Below are 22,743 nucleotides of genomic sequence, written 5' to 3'. Positions count from 1 at the left end.
AATTCCAGCTGCTTTTTAAAATTTAAAATCAATGCAACACTACAAAACAGAAATAACACAAAACAAAGATCATGATTCAGTGGAACATGATACAATAGTGCAAGCAGTTGCAATTAAACAGTGCTGATAAATAACTTCACAAAGTTCTCAGGTGGGGGAACTTTTGCAGAATGATCAATTCCTATTTTCCTAGTTAGGTAGGTCTGAAACTGGCTTTGAAGAGGAGAAACTGGTTTGCTTGACCCTGGGGCATATCTGCTCATTCCAAAAGTCCAACAGGCAGAATAGGGGACTTCCTTTAAGTTTACCAGAACTACTTCATTTTTTTCCCTCGGTGGAAACCCTGGGGTCTGTCATCTGGATGGAAAACTATGACTCTGGAAGATAGGAATTAAATGGCAGGACAAGATGGCTCTGAACACACACTCAGCCCAGGAATCTTTAAAAAATGAAGATCACACCCTTTTTTGGGGGGAGGATTCTGGCAGATTAGGATTTGGATTATGCACTGGATGACCTTGGACAAGCAGCACTATCTCAGCTTTCAAGATGGTGATAGCAATGGCAAACCTCCTCTGAGTAAATCTTGACAAGGACACCTTTGGATAGGGTCCCCATAAATCAGAATCAACTTGAAGGCACATAACAATAAACAGCAAATTATTACATGAATAAATTCAAAGAATTTATCCATCTCTCTCTAGCTGTGAGGCTGGTGAAGACATCATTTGACTTCAGTCAGGAAATAGTTTTCTTTCAGTTCCAAGATAAGAGTCAGTGTTTAAGAAATTGACTCTTATTACCGTATGCTGAGAAGTGAGCTTTGCCCACTCAATTTTCCTTTGTACTTAATAGAGGTTGTAGTTATGCACTACCCTTTGAATAAACTGTGATAGCATCGCTGCAGTCTGCAACATACTTTTGCATAGTTGATATTGGACAGGCAGCAGCTTGTTTCTTATTTTGCTGTAAGGTAACATATGAGCTGATTCCTTGGCTTATATATGGAACCAACGTTCCTTGCAATTACTGTACTCTTTGATAAAATCTGAAGTTCACAATGTAGGTAAAAAAACGCGAAATACCCTGGAGTGTTTCAAGCATTTTAAAAAACCAACACCACAGGTTCCAAAATATCAGGTTTCAGGTATGGGGAAGATGTTTGTCCCAAAGATTTTATCAAGCAGATCTCCCCCCCACCTTTATTGGTATAGGACAGAGTTTGCAAAAGAAATATTTTTTATTGTTTGGAGTACAACTCTGAGAATCCTGCTGCTAGGGGATTATTGTAAGAGTAACCCCAAAATTTAGCTCTTGCGTGCTTTCAGGGTTGTGGGCCTATTGAATGGGTATTTGATTCTTTTCATATGACATAATATAATCATCCCCTTCCTGGAGAGTCTTGGAAATATTTTGAGCACTGTTTTCCTTGTTGCATCACTAGGGTTGCACCAGTGCAGTAACTCATGGTGTCATCTCCATTGACCTTCTCCCATGCCACAACCATCGAGAATCCTTAGTAATGTTGAATCCTGCCTTGAATCCCATTTTGGGAGAAAGGCAGGTTACAAATGCCTTAAATAATTAATAAATAAATAAATAAATAAATAAATAAATTTTGTTGGTACTAACATTGCTCTTAAATCATAATTCCTCTATATCATTGAATGTAATGGCAATGGCAAACCCCCTCTGAAGCAACTTGCCAGGAAAACCCTATGATAGGATCGCCTTAGAGTCACCATAACTCAAAAATGACTTGGGGGCACACGACGACAACAGTGGCAATAGTTGTGACATAAAAATCCTAGCAAAATTAAATTATACACCTTTAATATCATGTGCACAGCCTGAGCATGGCCTCCAGTGTTTTAAAGGGACAAATGAATGCCACACCCCGTTTCTGCCAAAAAGGTACACTAAAATTTGGGGAGCAGTAGTGTCACCCCTCTTGGGTGTCGCTTAGTGTGGTCCACACCCCTTGCACTTCCAAGTGATACCCCTGTACTGTTGTGTTCATGGTTGTGGGTGTCCCAGAAGCATCTGGGGCCCTTTTACACTACACACTTACAGCACTTTGATTCCACGTTAACTGCCATAGCTGCATCCTATGGAATTCTGGGATTTGTGACTTCATCAAGTACTTAGAATTCACTGCTAGGGAGCTCTAGTGCTTTAATAAACTACACATCTCAGGATTCTACAGGATGCAGCCACAGCAATTAAAGTAGAATCAAAGTGCTGTAATTGTTCACAGTGGATGGGCCTCAGGGTGGCCATTGTTGAACTAAATAAGCTTTTGGTCTGATTTAGTAGAATTTTTCTTAATTATGAATTTTATTTTGTCTGGATTTTGCTGCTGTGTTTAGTTTGCTTCTTAGCCACTTTAGAAATTTTGACATGAAAGTTATACCCTGTAAATATATAAAAACATTAAAGTACATTCTGTTAAATATTGTTGATTTGAATGAGCTTGCATCAGAAACAGCTCTATGGCAATAGAACTGCTTACCACTTCAGAGGCAGGCTACAGTACATTTAGGATATAATATCAGATTCAAATAATGTATTGCAGGAACAGGAAGTCATTTAAGTGGTGGCAATAAACCATATATCAACAATGACTTCCATGCAGAACAATTTTAGCCACAATGTAAGAGTGTTCCTCCACAATGTAAGAGTGTTCCTAGAAATATGCAGAAGCATTTGAAATATAGGATCTTTAGCTATGTAATGGTTTACAATACCTGAACAACACTTTTCTTAGTAGAAAAAGTCTGTTTCCCCTCTGATTTTCTGTTTTATTTTACATTTCCTTTTCACATACATTAAAAAAATTAAAATAATCTTTCAGTTTTGCAGACCTTTTCCTGAATCCAGCTGGGCTTTATAGTATCGCTTACAGAAAGACCTATGAGACAGGACTAGATCTGGCCTTAAGAGATCATCCAGCATCATGCACCTAAACCCATCTTCCTTAACTGCTAGAGTCAGAAGCATGGGGTGATGGGAGGGATGCACCAGGTTGGGGGAAATGGCAAGGCTACTTTGTTTGCTGCAGAAGTACTTTGTGACAGACAGCTGGACTCACAGACTTGTGAGTTATTATATGCAGTGGCACCTGGTACCTTCTGTGTCAGTGGGGTGGTGAATCTGCTCCAGAATTTAATCTGAATATTATAAGAGCTATCCAGAGCAGTAAACTTTATCCCCAAAGTCTGGACTAAAACCCAAAGCATCATAGTAGAATTCAAAGATATAGCCATATTAGTGTGTAGAATCAGCACATAGAGAGATCTTGTAGCACCTTTGAAACTAACTGAAAGAAAGAAATTGGCAGCATGAGCTTTCATAGACTTCAGTCTGAGGAAGTAGACTTAAAGGCCTGAATAGACAGGCCAAAATAAAGCTGCTTCGGGTCACTTTGGAGGTATGCTGTTTAAATGACACACTCATCTTAAGAGGCGAGAAACTGCACCAAAGCTGTGCTCCAGTCCTTGGGACTGGAGTATGGCTTTAGCACAGCTTCTGGCCTCTTAGGACGCATGCAGCATTTAAACAGCATACCTCCAAAGTGACCCAAAGCAGCTTTATTTTGGTCTGTCTGTTCTAGCCCTAAAGTCTACAAAAGCTCATGCTGCCAATTTCTTTCTTTCAGTTAGTCTCAAAGGTGCTCCAAGATCCCCATAGCATTATGTTACTGACATGGAAGCTACTGATTATATGCAGGGTGATCAGATGTCATAACTGCATTCAAGAAAAAAATAGAGCATTACCAAATAAAAGCTAAAAACACTCATATAAATGTAAATGTATGCATCTTAGTCAAGCTCAAAAAGGAGGACATTTTGAAATTCCTCCTAGACAGAAGGTTGAAATGTAGGACACATGCAGGAAAAGGAAGGCATCCTGGATGACTGTCACCCTGGATGATATGATTAGCTAGATGTTCAATCAATGGGCTGCTTATTTGACATCTACAGCATGGCCCGACATACGATTTAGACTGCAACCCTAGGCCAGGATCTTGCATTGCACTGGTGGAACATATGCTTCAGGCTACTATGTCTTCTCTTGGTACTCAAGAGCAGCTGACACAAGCCTGGATGTACCCCAGTCAAGCATGGCATTTTGAAATTCCTACCACCTCCCTAACTGTTGTTGTGAACTAAAGTGAGGGCCTTGTGGAAGGAGGTCCTCCATGCCTCCTTCTTCAAGGTTCAAAAAAATACAACACCTACCAACATTTCAGAGATGAAAACTAGGACACATATGGTCAAGCAATATCAGAGTGTGGTCACAATGGCAAATGTTATTGAGGAAGAGCACATAAGCTAGGAAGGGCTACAGCAGTTTGCATTTGCCAAAGTCTACTGGGATGGGGCAAATTCTGCCCTCTACTCTCCCCTCCTTCTGGCTAAGTTAACTGAGTGCAACTTCTTTTGCACTTCACACTCAGTCTGCAGCAATTAAAGTAAGCTGAGGCGAAAAGGGGATTGGGAGGAGGAGGGCAGAGAATCTGGACATTTAAAAAGCTTATAAAAAGATGGGACAACAGAGGAGTAATTGGGATGGTTCCTGCCAAATTGGGACTTCTGGAGGGTATGAAGTACATGCATGAATGTAACCCCTAGCTCTGTTGTAATATGTTATAACTGACTTTAACACTGATTTTATCATGGTTGGAAATGTTATGTTGTTGGACTAGAAAACCACTAGCTACACTGGTTGCAGGATTTGGAAACTGTAGTCCAAACAAATAGCTCTATTAACATCTGGATTTTAGATAATCTTTTCCTTTCTGCTCTTATTATAGGGCAGAGGCCTAAATATCCTAAGGGTACCAAGTCCAGTCTGACCTGGGAAGTTAAGCAGGGTACTGGTTAGTACTTGGAGAGGAGACTACCAATAAATACCTAGGCTATATTTCAGAGGAAGGAACAGGTAAAACCACCTGTGAGTATTCCTTGCCTAAGAAAATCCTATGCAATTCATGGGGTCACCTAAGTTGACTTGGAGGCACACGCACACACATTTGTTGTAAGATGGAGAGGGTAAGCAAGTGTGACCTGGGAGCTTCAGGCACATCTCCCAAAGGCAGCCTTCAACTCTACCCATAGTCTCTTATATTGCTCCTTGAAAGCCTCCAGGAGGAGTGATTCACTCTTAAAGAAGGCCACAGGGCTTCTCCACTGAGTTTTAGCTTTCAAAATAAAGTCCTCCTGAGTACTTCTGATGGGGGGACAGATTTAGGACATTATGTGTGGCTTCTGGTAGAGGGTCCAAGGAATGCAAAATTGTCCCTAGGCCTGCTGAAGTTGCCCACCTGTGCTGTAAAGTTGGGGCATGAGGAGGAGGCCACTATTAGTCCCATCCTTGGCATTATTTTCTTGTCCCTCTTTACGTTATGTGAGCAGTAAAGCCATTCTGGAAAAGACAAGCATAAACCAGATCTTACATGAGATATTTACAACATTTTTATAGACTAATGAAACTCATTGGGTGACCTAGCGTAAGTCACACTCTCTCAACCTCAGTGGAAAGCAATGGCAAACCTCCTCTGAACAAATCTTGTTAAGAAAACCCCATGATAGGTTCACATTAGGGTCACCAACACCATACATAAGTCGGAAACAACCTGAAGGCACACAACAACAAGAATGAAGATATAACCTGATCTAATTGCATTACTAGCACAAGGGATTGTTAGAAAGTCTGCTGTTGTGCTTTGCAGAAAGTAGACGTATTCCTGGTCTAGGATAACATCTCCCAGAATCCCCAAACCATCAGGGCCATTGGCTGTCCAATTCCAAGTGTTGTGGTCTCAAAAAATGTGCCTTTCTAAGCTTTGACTTTGCATTACTGCATTTGTAAACATACTAATGATATGCAAAAGAGCTATTTTTGCAATGAGCATGAATTAGCAAGTGTTTCATTCCCCCCCCCCTTGTGCGCGCATGTGTACACAGGCCATTTTTTAAGTCTCTTTTGTATATTGGGATGGCACTTCATCACAGTTGACATTAGTGGCAAGATCATCCCTGCCACATATATTTAAGAATGTAACTGAAATGTAGTTACGTTCTAGCAGATGAGGATGAGCCTTGAATCCAAATATTGCTCAGTTTAGAAGGCTAGTATTTAAAGGATTATTCTTGTTGGCAGGCAGAAGACGTGATTTTTTTCTAGGATTGTTTGTTTGTTTTAATAACAATGGGGAAAGGCAATTTGCACAAGAATGCACCACAAACCACAAATTATATGCATCTTTTAATTGCATTCTGTTGTTATGACTTGCAAGGTCATTTTGGGGAATGTGGCTATACCATGGTTAGTCAGTAACTGAGAAGATTGTGAACTGTGTGGCTGGCCTCCTGGCTGCATTTGGCCTTCTGGGGACCTGTTGTGGCCCTTGGGACCCGCATTGTCCCTCCAAGACCTCAGCAACCCTCTTCCTGAATACAGATGGGGGGAAAACCTCTTTCTGCTGAAAAAAATTCCTTAAGTTCCAAAATGTGCTTGAAAGGCAGTGTTTGGGATGTCTGCACCCCCAAACAGCTGGAATCCCCATCAGAAAAGGCCCCAAAGTGACTGGAACTGATGAGAATGTCATTTCCAGTTGCCCAAAATGGCATGTGTAACATTACAGTATGGCTCTCCTGATGTGGCTAAAATCACATAGAACTTTATCACACAGAGGCAAATTGCTTAAATCCTGTGCAGAAATGAGATTTTAAAATTCAGAAAACACCTGCAAATGCAAGATGTTTTCAGATGTTTTGCTTGAAAGAACGCAAAAATAATCCAAATGGAAAATCGAGAAAAATTACTCCTTTTTACTTTTGGAATTTCCTGAAAGTAAAAAGGATTCTTTTTTGTTGACTTTCCGTTCAAGTTATTTTCCTGTTATTTCTCTTTTGAGCAAATGTAATCTGAAAAACATCCCACATTTGTGTTTTTTTTCTACTTTTAAATCTAGTTTTTTCCCTGGATTCGTCCAGTATGATGAAGTTCTTAGTGTTGCCCTCTAGGCTCTGATGTTTATCTAGGCGTAGGCCTCCAGATGTTTTTGAACTGCAGTTCACACCACTCCTAAGTGAAAGGTGAAAGGTGAGGGAAGCTGAAGTCCAGCAACACCTGGGGGGCCACAAGTTGCCCATCCCTAGTGTAAAAACAAAAGCTGTAGGGCACTAACTTCATAGCTGAAGTTGGACAAATAAAGCAAGATGTGTGTATATGGGGGAGGCATGTTCTGATCTCCCATTACTTTTATTTTTATCTAAAAGCTAGCATTGGAGCAATATCTGATGCAGCACTGGCGGAGGAGAGTTAAACTCTTTTTGCCTGGATCACTTTCATGATCTAAATTCAGAGCACAGAAAATTGTGAGGCTTTGCTTTGACTCCCCTGTTAGGCAGTTCAGGGAGACATAGCCTTAAAAAGTAACTTTTCCAAACTTGGTCTAAATTCTCCCTCAGTCACCAAACTTGCTTTTAGGGGCAGAAAATCTTTGCTGTATATTTTCCACAGTGGGAACTGCCAGCAGCTGAGTAGGAAGAGTCCTGAGATCATACTTATGAATTATGTTCCCATCATTAAAAGCATTAACTCTATTTTTTTTTAGAAAATGAGCTTGATAGGGATCAAGCCAAGAAACCTGCCCCCTTCACCTCATATGTGGGAAAGAAGTATGTGATGAAGACTGTAACATCTTTCCTAATCTGGGATGTAAACAACTGACACGTTTAGGTAGAAATTACAGTGGATTTTTCAATCATGCTGAGGTTGGCTATCACCTGCATTGAGATAAGGAACCAACATCCAAAGCTGTCAAATATGTTGCACACCAAGCAGGTTTTGCTACATTTAAAGTAAAATTAACTGTTCTGTGCAATGCATATTCACCATTTACATATTAATCCTCTCTTATTTCAAAACAGAACAAACATTTTTTAAAAAACAGTCACAAAACTACTTTGGGGAGTATGTGACATCCCTAATGTTAGCCAGCTTGTCCTAACAGTTCGCTTTTCTGCCTCTCAGAGTTTAGTAGTAGGGAATAAAGTTATGTTTCGATACAATGTTCTCCTTGTTCTACAAACTGCTGTACAAATTTTAGAGCCATCTTCACCTTTGGATAAGGAGTGGCAAGAGGCAAATCCTGGACCCATTCATCAGCCAGGAAAGAAAGTCTATTGGGGTCAGTTGTTTTATTTTATTACTAAATAATGTTAGCCACCTTAGAGAGCTTTGGGTCAAAAGCTAAGTACAAATCTTCTAATCCAAACAAACAAACTTGAACTTTCTTGCACTTGACTATTTCCACTAATAATAAATTTTAAAAAATACTAATTTCAACCTTGGAATAATTTCTAATGCAACAAAGAGTGTAACCCAGTTATAACAATTTTATACCTTTTTAATAATCATGGTTCCATTCTATGGAATACTAGGATTTGTAGCTTTAAAGGGGGACTTGGAAACCTCTACTCTGCTTCCCTGAATGAGAGTATTAGTGTTCTCTGGCAAAGAATACTAAAAGCACCTAATGGAACACAAATCTCAAGATTCTATTATAGAGCCAGGCCAGTTAAAGTGGTAACAAAGTGCTGTAATTTTGTGGCTTGGACACATGGCCAGATATCCTAGCTAGCAGAATATCTTATTCTGACTATGTTTATTGACCTCTGAAAGATGCTATTCAAAATCATTAAAATGGGTGGAATTTTTTCCACATTAATGGTGTAAACTGCATTGAGCTTGGTTGTCTCATGTTACAGGAGTGAGAGCTTTCTTCAATCAGAAACCTCTGGAGAAGTGTCATACTCTGGACTACTCTGTATCCTGCTGAATTTCACGAGGAGTGCTTTGGCAATATATATTGCTCATCCATTTCTGCTAGTCTTAAGTTCCAGAGGCATCACACCATGCCAAGCAACAATCAATCAATCGCTGTCCCCATTTCATCCTGAACAGCTTACATTTATGGAAAGTGAAAGAATGTCTAAAGGCTAATATGCCTTCTGACCATTTGATTCTACGTTGCAGTTGAGCATGAGTAATAAGACCCAATCATTTTTCTGTTCGTTATATGCAGAATCTGAGTGATGGGGGGGGGTGTCTATATCAATTTTAGCATCATTGAACCATCAAAGGTGCAGGGCAAGCATATAAATATGCAGCCCAATAATTCAGAGCCAAATAATATATAACATGTTGGACTATCATGATCAAAATGGCTGACGTACTGTAATTACTGTCTTCAAAAAGCAGATGGGGTGGAGGGAAGGTCCTTCTGCACCAATCTGCCCACTCTCCAGGGTTGTAAAGGTTACCGTTTTGGACTACAATTCCTGGAGCCCCCAGCCAGCATGGCTGGAGGATGCTACCTATTTTCCCCCCATGTTTCCCCTCCCCGTTGCTGTAAGCCACAGAGGAGAAACCATTCAGATATCGATTTTGGTCCACTTTTAAGAACAGCTTAAGATAATCCCTTTAGATCAGGACCATAGTATGGGGGGAGGGAAGAAAATTGGGCCCCTCTCCTTATGGTGCTATCCCAATCCTGATCACCCCACTTCCATGGCTGCTTTTTGAAAAAGAGAATTACTGCAGGAATTTTATATAAGATGGAGCTTTGCCCCATAGGGTCTGTCAAAAAGGATTATCCAAGGTAATCATGGAGATAAGGAGTACAACAGCACAATCGTCTCAGCAGGATTAACCCAAACATTTATGTTGGTGTGATGCATGTCTTGGCAAGATTAGTTGCATAGATTGCATTTGAATCAGGTGTAACTACAGAAGACTAAGAGCTGCAGAAGGAACTAGACAAGATCCTGACGTGTAAAGATACAGTGGTACCCCGGGATACGAATGCGCCGCCTTACGAAATTTCCGGGTTACGAAAGAAATTCACTTAATTAATTGTTTCCGGGTTACGAAGGTTATTCCGGGTTGCGAAAGAAATTTTGGTGCTTTTCGGCGCGATTTCACACGGAATCGCGGCTTTCGCTATTAAAGCCTATGGGCTTTTTCGGCTAGCGAAAGTTTCCGGGTTACGAAAGCGGCGGCGGAACGAATTACTTTCGTAACCCGGGGTACCACTGTATATCACTGAATACTAAAGTCAGGATGGACCATGCCATTGTACTTCCTATTTCTCTGTGTGCTTATGAAAGCTGGACAGTGAACCAAGCTGACAGGAAAGAAAATGAACTCATTTGAAATGAAGTGCTGGAGAAGAGCTCTGCAGATACCATAGACTGTCAAAAAGACAAATGAATGGGTCCAAGAGCAAATCAAGATGGAACTATCCCCAGAAGCCAAGATGGTTAAAGTGAGACTGTCGTAATTTGGGCATATCATGAGAAGATATGGCTCATTAGAAAAGGCAATAATGTTTGGTAAGGTAGAAGGCAATAGGAAAAGAGGTAGACCACATTACAGATAGATGAAGTCAAGAAAGCCATGGCTTTGACTCTACAAGAGCTGAACAGGGCTGTTGATAACCAGGTGACTTGGAGGTGTCTCAGTCATATAGGTTCACTGTAGGCCAAAGTCAACTTGACAGCAATTAACAACATGATGGCAGCATGACTACTGCAAGTCCTTTATAATCCTGATCTCAGGATTGCCCCAAGCTATTTTTCACACATGAATATCAATGGTAGTGCAGCACATACATACATCTCCAGGTTTTTGTGTAGCAAAAGATAAAGTGTGGGCTGTGTTTTGAGCAAACAGGTTTTTACAGAGAGACCTGGCTGCTCCAGAAGGGCCAGGGTCCAACATCCTTGCCAAGAGAGAAAAACAGAAAGAATGAATCTAGCTCCAGTGTGATCAGTGAACAGATGGATAGGATGAGGGCGAGATCAGATGGCAGCCAGGAATGAGCATGTGTTACTGTGTGACTCAATGAAGCATCTTTCTCCATGTGTACCCCTTCAGCGCATGCAAAGCAATTCTGCTCAGCTTTTGCCCTTGGCAGCCTGAATGGCCTCTGGAGGAATACTGAATTATGCCTCTCTTTTTTAAAAAACAGTTTTGACTGTACATATGAAAACCCTCAGAGATTCAAGGCAGCCATTATGTAAACTACTTTTTAAAAAATGACAGGGTTTGTAATAATGGTTTATTTTAAAAAAAGAAAAATGCTGAACCTTTGAAGTTTTCTCCAGGCACCTGACAAGAGAGCCAAATAAACACATCCACTTTTAAATGAAATGCAAAGTTGGTACTCGTCTTGTGGATGGCTGCCTGTGGATATTTTTCTAACAGAAGCAAAATTGTGGATTACATTAAGAGTTGCTTCATAGCTTCTACCACTACCCATCAACAGAAGATGTAGAAACCACTATTCCTGATAGCCTACTCTTTCCTTTAAATTAAAAGCAAATTTCACGCCTCTTTCTATGTAACCAGAATGTTGCTTTGACTGGTGCTGTTATCATTATTTTGACTTGGCGGCTGCAGTCTTTATTGGTGCTATCTAGGTGTTTTATTGTAAGGTTTCCAGTATTGCAATTGTCTATTTCTACTGCTAACTACCTTGAGAGACCTTATAAGGCAGGTCCTACCAAACCCACATTTTCCCTTCTTCTCACTTCAGGACTGGCATAATTTCCTACCCTTTGGGGGGGAACACACCAGGAAACACAAAGGCTTTACACAAATCTTCCATCAACCCACTCCCTGTATGCATAAATACTCTGTCCTGGCTTTTGGATACCCAGCAGACACAAATGGATGTATACAATGTAATCAAAACATTATTTTTAGCCCTGTTTTAATGTCTTCTCCACATTGTTGTTGAGGTTGTGTGCCTTCATGTTATGGTGACACTAAGGGGGTTTCTTGGCAAGATTTGTACAGAGGGGTTTGCCTTTGCTTTCCTCTGAAAAAAATGTGATGTGCCGAAGGTCACCCAGTGGATGGCAGAGAGGACATTCAAACCCTGGTTTCCAGAGTCATAGACTGCATCCACACTGTAGAAATAATGCAATTTGACATCACTTAAGGTGCTGTAGCTCCATCCTATGGAATCTTGAGATTTGTACTTTTATAAGGTCTTATCTGCCAAAGGGTGCTGGTGCTGCACAAAACAACAAATCCCAGGATTTTGTAGGATGGAGCCACAATAGTTATAGGATGGGGCCAATGCAGCCTGAATAGGCTGCATCAACACTGCAGAATTAATGCAGTTTGACACTGCTTTAGCTGCCATGGCTCAATGCTATAGAATTCTGGGATTTGTAGCTTTGAGTGAAATTTAGCCTTCCCTGGCAGAAAGCTCTGGTGCCACAACCAACTACAAATCCCAGGATTCCATTGGACACAGTCATGACACTTAAAGTAGTAATTCTGCAGTGTGATAGCGGCCATAGTCCAATGCTCAAACCACACCACGCTGGGATTACAAAAGATATATATATAATGACTGCAAACCAAAAATAGAAATAATCCCCAAATATATATCTTTTGCAATCCCAGATCAGTTATGTTTTTAACCAGTTTTTCTAAGCCTTGATAAGAATTCTAGGGATCTTTACTCTTTTTAATTCAGGCATATTATGGTGGTGGGCAAGATAATATAACTGGCTAGATGTGTGTACATGTATTTGCTGCTCTGTATTGATTTCTTCCTTTTACGAAAATAAAGAAATTATTTGCACACAATCTCGATTGTTAGAATTGTTTGTAGTGGAGAAGCTTCAGATCATGAACCTTCTGAATGGAGGATGGACACCCAGAAACAATTCTTTACAAAATGGCCTGAGCTTCATCCCCTTTGTGTTGTTCTGCAACAGCACAGACAGTAGGAGGGCAATTCCTGCAGAGTTTTCAACCACCATAATAAGAAGATTTCCTTCACTGACTGTAGACCTCTCCCTCTCTACAAAAAATGGTCTGCAGTATCCGATCTAGGCCCTGACACTAGGGTTGCCAGGTGTCCCTTACTATAATGTCTTTTTTTTTTTAGGGCTTAAAAGCTTGTCCCTTACTGGGCTGGCAGAGATAACCCCTATTTCTGTGTTGGAAAGCTCTTCATTTGCATGTTGTGTGCCTTCATGTATTTTCCAACTTATGGTGACCCTAAAGAGAACCTAACATGGGGGTTTCAAGGCCAGATTTGTTCAAAGGAGATTTGTCATTGCAATCCTCTGAGGCTGAGAGCATGTGACATGCCCAAAGTCACCCAGTGGCTTTTATGACTGAGCTGATAATCGAACCCTGGTCTCCAGAGTCATAGTCCAATGCTCAAACTATTACACCAAAAATCCAATATCTAGGGAGGTGGGCATTTTGAGAAAAGATGAGGCAAATTTACAGGAACAAGTGAGCATGTCTGAAGCTCTCCAACAATACAGATAGTTATGGTTAAAACAGATTTAGGACTGCTAATGCATGCCAAAAAAGAAAAGTATGCATTTTCATAAAACCAAAAAATTGTAAATCCAACATGTCATGAATTTTGACTGTACCTCATTGGTACTTTGAAACCCTGGCAACCCCACCTAGGACACTGTCCTTCCAGGATTCAAGCATCTGTTTTTCATAAAAGAATTAAATATATAATTGAAAGCTGTATGAGCAAGGCCTGGTGAAAGTTCAAAAGCTAAAGGAGCGAAATTTTTGTAGTGGTCTTGCAGGCAGAGGTGGTGGACAGATGTTTGGTGGCCTCCATGGTTCTTGTCTCTTTCCATTCATAGGAGCAAAGTCATTGGTGCAGCTGAATTTTTCAAAGCTGGCTTAACTAGAAGCAAAAACGATAAAACAGAAGCTACCATATATTGGACATATTGTGGGATGGCATGACTTGCTGGAAAAAACAATAATGCTCAGCAACATTAGAAAAGAGAAGGAGCACATTACAGATGGATTGATTCAATCTTGGAAGCCACAGCCATGACTTTGCAGGACCTGAGCAGGGTTGTTAATAGCAGAGACTCTTGGAGGTCCCTCATTCATAAGGCGAAGTCACTTTTACAGTATTTAGCAATGAAAACTTTGTAAAACATGTAGTAACTTAACCTCAGCTCTCAGGGTTTGCTTCAGCAACTGTGTATCAGGATAACAAACACGGGTTTGCTCCACTTTATCCTCACAATAGGCTGATAAGGTACATTCGTCTAAGAAAAAGAAAATGAAAGGGAAGACTTCCCTGCTGAACAGTCACCAAGCTAACTTCCTGGTTGAAAAGAGATTTGAACTCTGCGCTCCCTGACCAAACTCCAACACTCTAACCACTCTAGCTCTAAGGCTTAAAGTCTAACCAAACACACATGCTTCTTGTCCAGCTCGCAGTCATGTACTTTAGAATTCATGCATAAACACAAACTTTAAAAGGAGAAGGAATTCCCTATGGTCAGTAATGCAGGCTGGTTAAAGAACATTGAAACCCACTACTGAGATACAGTGGGCCCTTGCTATCCACTGGGGTTTGGGTCCAGGACCCTCTGTGGATACCAAAGTCCGTGGATGCTCAAGTCCCATTAAATACAATGGATAGTTAAGTGATGATCCTTATATAAAATGACAAAATCCAGATTTGCCTTTTGGAATTTATGTATTTTAAAAACACTTTTAAACCGTGGAAGGTTGAATCCGTAACGATGGATATGGAAGCCAACTGTATTCGAGCTGCAGTAATATCATTTGCCAAGCAGAAAGATGAAAGTAGGGTGCTGTGATGTATCTGTCCAGTGCTATGACAGTTACATTTTTAGACTACAGCTCCCAGAATCTCCCAGTCAGTGTCCATACTGTCTGGGGGATTCTGGGTGTTGCAGTTCAAAAAGGAACTACTGTAAGCTCTGCTGTGACATTTGGTGTGATCCGAGCAATTCAAGCCTAGATTTGACAATCTGTATGATCAGTATGTAGACAACTGGACTGTTTTTTAAATCTTTTAAACTGCATTTTCTTCTTTTATTGAAGTTAACTTGTTTTAATGCTGCAGATAGTTTATGCTAATGCTCTTTTTTAGTATGTTTTTGATGGTATTCTTCTTTTAAACTGAGATCCGCTTTGAGTCTCAATTATGGGGGGAAAGGAGGATGATGAGGATGAGGATGATGATGAGGAGGAGGATGCAGCTCTTCCTCCCCATTTTATCCTCACAACAACCTTATGAGGTACATCGAGCTGAGGGAGATCGACTGGCCCAAGGTGACCCAATGAGTTTCATGGCTCAATGAGCCCACACCTCGTAAGAAGCTGTACTTCATAAGTCCCAATCTAATAACTAAATACTTCAGCAAATGGGCTCTCAGTTTAACATGTTTTAGAAAAATCCAACATCAAATCCATGGAACCATTTGGGAACAATCACCTATAGAAACATTGAAAAGCAGCAGATGGCAACTACACAAAGCTGGCAGGAGATATCCTATAGCTGAGCAAAAGGATGCAATGTTAGCAGCAGGCTGTTTGCATGCTATTTTAGCAGCAGACTGTTTGCTCTTTTATAACTCATCATCTGGGCCTGAGAAGAATAAGCTGGTTTCCCACTAGTTTTTTGCTTTTGTTTTTTGGAGGGGAGAATGCTTCCTTCATTTCAAAAGGAACAGTAATAAAATGATTTAAAAAATGGAACAGCCCTGAATGGCAAGACAAGCAAGGCTACTGGTCTGAAGTTTCAGAAGCTGGCAAGACTAAGACTGTATCCATACTGCAGAAATAAAGCAGTTTGACACCACTTTAATTGCCATGGCTTCATGCTATGGAATTCTGGAATTTGCAGTTTTGTGAGACATTTAGCCTTCTGTCAGAGAGCTCTGGTACCACAACAAACTAGAAATCCTAGAATTCCATAGCACTGAACCATGGTAGTTAAAGTGGCACCAAACTGGATTATTTTAGTCATGTGGATGCAGCCTACGATATTTTATTGAATCTGTTCATGTTGAAGCCTCTCTGAACATAATGGTGGCTCTTTGCCAGATTTAGCAGCAGCCTATGGTAGCTGTGTTTAGGAGAACTGATTATACACTGATAATCCTGAGAATGATGGATTGGTTTTAAAAAAAACCATGTTTCTAGTCCATAAACCTTATTTTCAAACCTTTTGGCTAACACTAAAGATTACTGGCCAGATTATCAATCAGGATGAGCAAGATTACTAGACATCAGAGATGGGCATATTTGTTCTGAAGGCCCGTGTGCCTCATCCCATTACATTGCAAGTGATAAATATGCATTTTGTTCACATTAACTTGTGAACAGTTGCAGAATTCACTTGTTCCAAATACATATTTTACCCTTTTCAAGTTCTGAAAGGCATCAGCATTTATTACAGGGATGCTTTGGGACTACAACACCCATCCTCCTATTCTAACTGGCTATGCTGGCTGAGGGAAAGAGGACCTTCAGTTCAACAACATCTGGAAGAACTCAATTTTCACTCAAGCTGGTACTGTGTACTAGCTTTATCACAGCTATGGCCAGGAAATCCCTGCTTTAGATCTCTCAGCTACAAACAGCTTAGGTCACAACTAGATGCAATGCACCCTATAAGAACAGGATGGTGGGGTGATTCTATTTAAAGCACAGCCAGGACGTGCAGCAGAGAGAAGCTTAATCCTGTCCTTGCATATGCTGCCCCTCACAATAGCCTCTCTTGGTCCTTCTCCCACCCCCTCCAGGAAACTGGGCAGATGTTAGTTACTGCAACTATACGGAGCCCAAAGAGAGCAAGAGTTATGATTGCTCCCTTATGGTTCCTCACCAGCTCTTGCTTTGTTGAGCAACCCAGTGGTGACTCACATACCTGCTGTCAGGAAAGCTCACTTAGCCAAGGCCTTCTGTTCTGAGCTGTGTGCCCATTTACCATACAGATGGAGTAACTGGCCTACATGACAAAGATGATGCAAGGATCGTTGAAACTGTGTATGCAAAGCATTTTGGATGCTCATAATAACATTACAAGTGCAAAATATTACTAAGAAATAAGGCAACATGTTCAAGCTCTTTCCCCCTGTATGTGTATGTGCCTTCACCTGTTGATTTACGGTGATACCATGAATTTTACAGGGTTTTCTTAGGCAGGGAATCCTCACAGATGGTTTTGCCAGTTCCTTCCTCTGAAATACAGCCTACAGCACTTGGTATTTGTTGATGGGCTTCCATCCAATTACTAACCGGAACTGACCCTGCTTAGCTTCCAAAATCATACAGGACCTAGTGCCTCTGTTATTTAGATCAATTCTCTCCCTCTAGCATTTTACATATTTTGTATTGTTATATTTTTATGTGCATTCATTAAATAGAAGAACGGGGCAGAACATTATTGTAAGTGAGGACGGCAATTCATTAAAATAGTTCTGTCTCGCTTTCTGTCATGAGATCTCAGAGTAGCATACAATTTAAACAATTTCAAACAACTCAAGAGAAAAACAACAGAAGAAGTTAACAAAGCTTCTGACAAAGGAACTCCATTTTACAAAGTATCTTTATGTTCCCCAGTCCTCCTTTTCTTCCATGTCTTCCATCTAGTTGGAAGCATGACATAGTAGGACTCAGGAGACCAGGGTTTGAATCCGAGCTCGGCCATGAAACCCAATGGGTGACCCTGGGCAGGTCACACTGTCTCAGCCTCAAAGGAGGGCAATGGCACCTCCCCAGAACAAATCTTACCAAGGAAACCCCATGATAGGTTCACTTAAGAGTCACCATAAGTTGGAAATGGTCTGAAGGCACAATACACACACAGAGACATATTTTGGAATACTGGGAGGATATCTCCCAAGATATATCTTTATGTATATGCAAATATTCCAAAATTTGAAATCCAAAAAATTGGTGGTTCCAAGCATTTCAGTTAAGGGAGACTCAACCTGTATCACTATTGTGACAACACTGAATTAATTCAGACTTAATACTGAATTGAAAGTGTCTGACTAGCTCAGACTTGCCTGCACCAGGAGGGATGGGCAAGGCAAAGCCTGTATGCACCCCCTACCCATTCTAGCAGTCCTCAGAGGCTTCTCCCATAAGCACCCCAATTTGTTTTAATTATTAAAAAAACAGGAGGAGAAACATGTTCCAGGAAACAAAACTATCCTCTCAAAGTACACTATCCTTGTGAATCTTGTCTTGGCCCTAAAGTTTGGAGTTTTCTGGGAAAAGAGAAATTATTTACAGTCACTTCTGGTTTCAGTTTTTGTTGCTTTTTGGCACCAGTCCATTAGCTCCAGGCCAGGGAGGAGGTTGTCTGTCACAACATCTGAAGTCACCTGCGCCTGCTCTCCACTGATGGCAGTGGCTCTCCAGGATTCTCAACACTATAAATTTTCTCACCCTGACTTAAAGAAGTCAGGGTTTGAAGTTGGGATCTTCTACAGCAGTGGTTCCCACACTTTGGGGCTACCAGGTGTTTTGGATTTCAGTTCCCAGAAGCTCAAGCCAGCTTGTCCAGTAGTCAGGAATTCTGGGTGCTGAAATCCAAAACATCTGGAGGATTTCAGTTTGTGAATCACCGTTCTACAAGACATTCATGTGCACTGAACTGTGGCTCTTTCTGTGAGTGTTCCTCAAAAACTAGAGCAAACGTCTCCCTTTCTAACATGGATCACCACTACCCAAAGTCTCTTTATTTATGTATTTATGTATAATTCTTCAGCCACAGGCTTCTGTGCTTGTTTGAAAAGACACAAGCTGTGGGTATGTAAAGATTGAACTAGTTTGGCCAGCACCAGAAAAGTCACTCCCTTGGACTACAATTCCTAGCATCCTCCAGTCAACCTGACCAGCAGTCATCCTGGGATTGGTGGAGGTCTGGAAGCTGTGGTACAAAAAGTATTATTTGCCCAAGCTCTGGGCAGCATTCAAGTGAACAGAGCAGGTTTCCTCCCTCAGACGAATCCTCTGCAATGTGCCAGAAATTCTAAGCAGAAAAGCTGATAAGGAAAACATTCCTCATTTCAAAACTTTACAATGTAAAAAAACATACCCTCTTATCCAGCCCTTAGAAAAGCATCCAAAGATATTTAGGCAATATGGGCAAAAAAGACAGATTTAACATAGATATATTAGCAGCAATAAGATTTATTAGCAGGCTTCTTTAAAAAAACCCAGTAAAAACACAAGTATTTGCTGAGAACTTTTGCCTTGTGTTGTGGGGAAAAGAGTGCCAAGTTTCATTCACTCCTTTGATCTGAGATAACATCTTCCAACCCACCCCATTGCAAAAAAAGGTTTGCTTTTCTAGGTTCCTTTGAAACTCCTCTGCAATGAGGTAATTCCTCCGTTAATTAAAATCCCCCAGTCTGTCTGTCTGTCAAAAGCTCGCTCTTTCTCCCTCCCTGACAGGTGTTTCTAAAGGCAAATCAATAATTGTACCTGGCAAATTACAGTGCAAATGACATCCCATGTTTGAAAGCTGGGCCATCTTCACCCCTTAAATGGCATTTCAAATGCAACTATCATGATTTCAGTGATGATGACTTGCCTTTTCCTTTCCCAAGCACCTAAAATAGAAAAACTCCTGCATATACGCACCCATTCCAAGGGAGGGTTAAAAATGGATTTGGGATATTCAAGCCCTTGCCTCCCCTCCAAATACCAGCTTTCCAAAGAGGCCAATTTTGCCTTCTTTCACACTAGGCAAATGAAGGAATGTTTTCCAAACTCATCCTGGAAGTGGAGGAGGATTGCTTGCTCAGCTTTGCTGTTACAGGACATCTACCCTCTCCTTCCAAAATCACCAAAATTGTTAACAGGAGATGACTTGATGGGTCTCCATGAGACGGGCGCTCCTTACCATAGAAGCATCTAAAATGGAAAAATGTCTTCCTCAGCCTCCAGCCCCAAAGGAAATAATAAATAAAGGGAAGGGGAATGAAGTTCACTGGGGAAATAAAGTGCTTTTTCTTCCAGGCTTGCCACTCAGCTGGAGGCAACCTGGGCCATCAAAAGTCTTCCCATTTTGATTTTGTCAAGAAGCTCAGTTAGTCACTGTATTCTTCCCTTTCATGTAACGGAGGGCACTTGCTTCCCATTTTCCACTTGATGTGTTGAGGTTTCAAGTAGGCTGCCAAGGAAGCTTTCCTGCTAATCTTTCTGCCCAGCTCGGGGCTCTTGCCCTTTCTGGCAGGTGAACAGTTGGTACTCCTTGTTATAGGATGGGCTGCAAAGATGGTTTGGCCCCGAGGGGCCCCCAAGAGCTGCCACACTTCTCCTGAAGTGCTGCTGCTCAGGTACTGCCAGGGCCTCTTGCCACTGCTGTCCCTCACCTGGACGTGGCACTGCAGCTTCTGCACCAGGACTTTGATGACCACTTGGTGCCCATGCATGGCGGCCAAGTGCAGTGGGGTGTAGCCACAGCCAGACTTGACGTCCACATCCAGAGGCACACCGGCTTTCCTGGCACCAGTGACCACGTCTTGCAACACCTGAGCGTTCCCGTGTTTGGCCAACCAGTGGAGCACCGTAAAGCCTGAGATGAAGTCCTTGCGGGTGGCAAGGTGCGGGTCTTCAAGGAGAAGGGCCCGGGCTTGCATCCAGGACCCCGTGGCCACCTTCACCAGCCAGGCATGCTCTCGGGGCTCCAGCGGTACCAAGGAGGCCCTGTGCTCTGTTGACCCGTCTGTGTCTGGAACTGGTCCTTCCAAATCGGCTCTGGCATTGCCTTGCCTGGGAAGTGGTTGTGGACTTAAGGGGTCATCCAGCTTTGGAGGAGGAAGCCTGGCTGCCAATCTAGGTTTGGTCTGATCCTTGCTGTGCCACTCACCTTCTTTGCCCCAGGGCTTGTTGGCTCGGCCAGCCACCTGGCTCAGCAAGGCCAGGTGCTCCGGGATTGTGCCATTCTGCTGGGCTGTGCTTTTCTTGCTCGCCATCGACCCATTGCCCTGGGGTTTGGGCTGCACCCCTTTGGGCTCCCTTTTCTTGAGGTGGCCATTCTGCCACCTGGGCCCCCGAGGAAGGTGGCGCCCAGGGCTCCCTTCCAAGTGGCGAGAGTCGCTCCCTCCGCTGGCGCTGCTGCCGTCTTCGCTGGCTGAGCTCTCCTGTTCAATGAAGTCCTCCAGGTCCTGCAAAGAGAGTTGGCACCGGATGCTGCGGAAGATGGGCAAGGGCTCCCGCAGGGGGGGCGCATCCAGAGAGGGGTCTGGAGTCAGGCAGGAGGGGTGGGGGTCCAGTTGGGGGGCATCTGGAGGGAGGGGAGGGGGGTGATGGGTGGCCACCCACTGGCGAATCCTCTCCTGGGCCTGGGCCTGGGCCTGGCTGGCCAGTGGGGCGCCCATTTCCCGGACAGGTAAGTCGAGGCCGCCTCCCCAGAGGCCCAGAGGAGCTCTAGAGCCAGCCGGAGGGGGCTTTCCTGGGGGCTCCCCTCCGAGCAGGGATCCAGGGCCTCGGAGGGCGCCAAGGGCAGCAGGGCTGGCAGCCGAAGGGGGCAGCTTGACCTGCCCAGGTGAGGCCTTGCAGGTGTGCTCTCCCTCCTTCCGGGCGGGTCGGGGAGCTGCCCTGCGGCAAGGGCTCTGCAGAGGAGCCTCTGGAGCCAGGGGCTTGGCTGCTGCCTCCTTCTCCTTCTCCTTCTCCTCTTCCTCCCCGACCAGCTCCCGGTACCTCTTCCTCAGCACCACGTACTTGGCGCCTTGGGGCCCTTCTTGCCGGACGGTGGCCACCGAGTTGACGAAGCCCTTGAAGCGCTCCCTCCGGCTGCGCAGCTCCTCAGGGGAGGCCTCCGGGTCCCGCAGGAAGCGCCTGAAGTGGGCCAGCAAGGCGGCGTTGGCCACCCGGCCCCCGGCCTGGCCGAGCAGGAAGTCCAGCAGCTCGCCTTGGCTCAGCTCCCGGGCCATGGCTGGCCTGACTCCGGCGGCAGCGGCAGCAGCAAGGCTCCCATCCGCCCCTCGGGGCTCCTGGACCCCGCAGCCCTCGGCCACCGACAGCAGCCAAAGCCAGAGGAGGCTCAGAGCCAGAGCCGCTGCCGAACTGCAAGGGCGCCCGGCTGAAAACTTCGCCTCCTGCCCTGAGTTGGCTTCACCTGCGCTCTCTCTCTCTGACTCCGCCCCCTTTTAAGGTAGGGCTCCGCCCCCTCCAACCCCTCCCCTCCCTCCGTCTTTGGAAACTTCCCTCTCTCTTTCTGGCTGCATCCACACTGGAGAAGTAACCGGGTTTGGCACCGTTTGAACTCTTTTCTGGCTCAAGGCTATGGAATTCTGGGAGTTGGAGTATGTTGTAGGGTCCAGAGCGGAGCTCCGCTCTTGACCCCACAACATACTCCAACTCCCAGAATTCCATAGCCTTGAGCCAGAAAGCGGTGCCAAACCGAGTTATTTCTCCAGTATGGATGCAGCCAAATAGAGAGACATTGCCCATAGGCAGACATTGGGGAATACTTGCCCATAGGGAGACATAGGAAACATCTCCAATGTTTCCCTGTGGGCAGGTATGGTTTCCCTATGGGCAAGTGCTGTCTTTTGTTTTAGTACAGTCCCCTTTCCGACTTCCCCTGAGGCTGAGAGGGTGTGACTTGCCTATGGTCACCCTGGAGCTTTTCATGGGACGGGATTCGAACCCTGGTCATCAGTCATAGGCCAACACTCAAACCACAACACCACTCCTTCTCTCCCTTCAGGCAAGTTAGGTGGTTGTGGTGGTGTGCCTTCAAGTCTTTTCCAACTCATGACAACTCTAATATCATGGGGTTTTCTTGGCAAGATTTGCCATCCTCTGAAGCTGAGAGAGTGTGACTTTCCAAGGTCACTCAGTGGGTTGCCATGGCCTCCAGAGTCACAGTCCAAT

General features: G+C 43.4%; 1 protein-coding gene across 1 annotated transcript; it reads right to left on the bottom strand.

Moving 5' to 3' along the window:
* Positions 1 to 5,394: 5,394 nt before the first annotated feature.
* On the bottom strand, positions 5,395 to 21,994 carry SOWAHB (sosondowah ankyrin repeat domain family member B). The gene is made up of 2 exons (XM_089526292.1): positions 19,763 to 21,994; positions 5,395 to 5,427 (listed from the first exon to the last, which is right to left on the bottom strand). The coding sequence occupies exon 1, from the start codon at positions 21,795 to 21,797 to the stop codon at positions 19,950 to 19,952; it is 1,848 nt and encodes a 615-aa protein (XP_089382418.1). The 5' UTR covers positions 21,798 to 21,994; the 3' UTR covers positions 5,395 to 5,427; positions 19,763 to 19,949.
* Between the last annotated feature and the right edge of the window lie 749 nt (positions 21,995 to 22,743).

The sequence above is a fragment of the Sceloporus occidentalis genome, unplaced genomic scaffold, assembly GCF_023333645.1.
Source record: "Sceloporus occidentalis isolate IW3139 unplaced genomic scaffold, rSceOcc1.0.p SCAF_5, whole genome shotgun sequence".
In the NCBI taxonomy this organism is placed as follows: Eukaryota; Metazoa; Chordata; class Lepidosauria; order Squamata; family Phrynosomatidae; genus Sceloporus; species Sceloporus occidentalis.
This window is presented reverse-complemented; position numbering and strand designations above follow the sequence as displayed.

Excerpts from the sequence above, each read along its gene's own strand:
- SOWAHB (XM_089526292.1), bottom strand. The coding sequence starts at position 21,797 with ATGGCCCGGGAGCTGAGCCAAGGCGAGCTGCTGGACTTCCTGCTCGGC.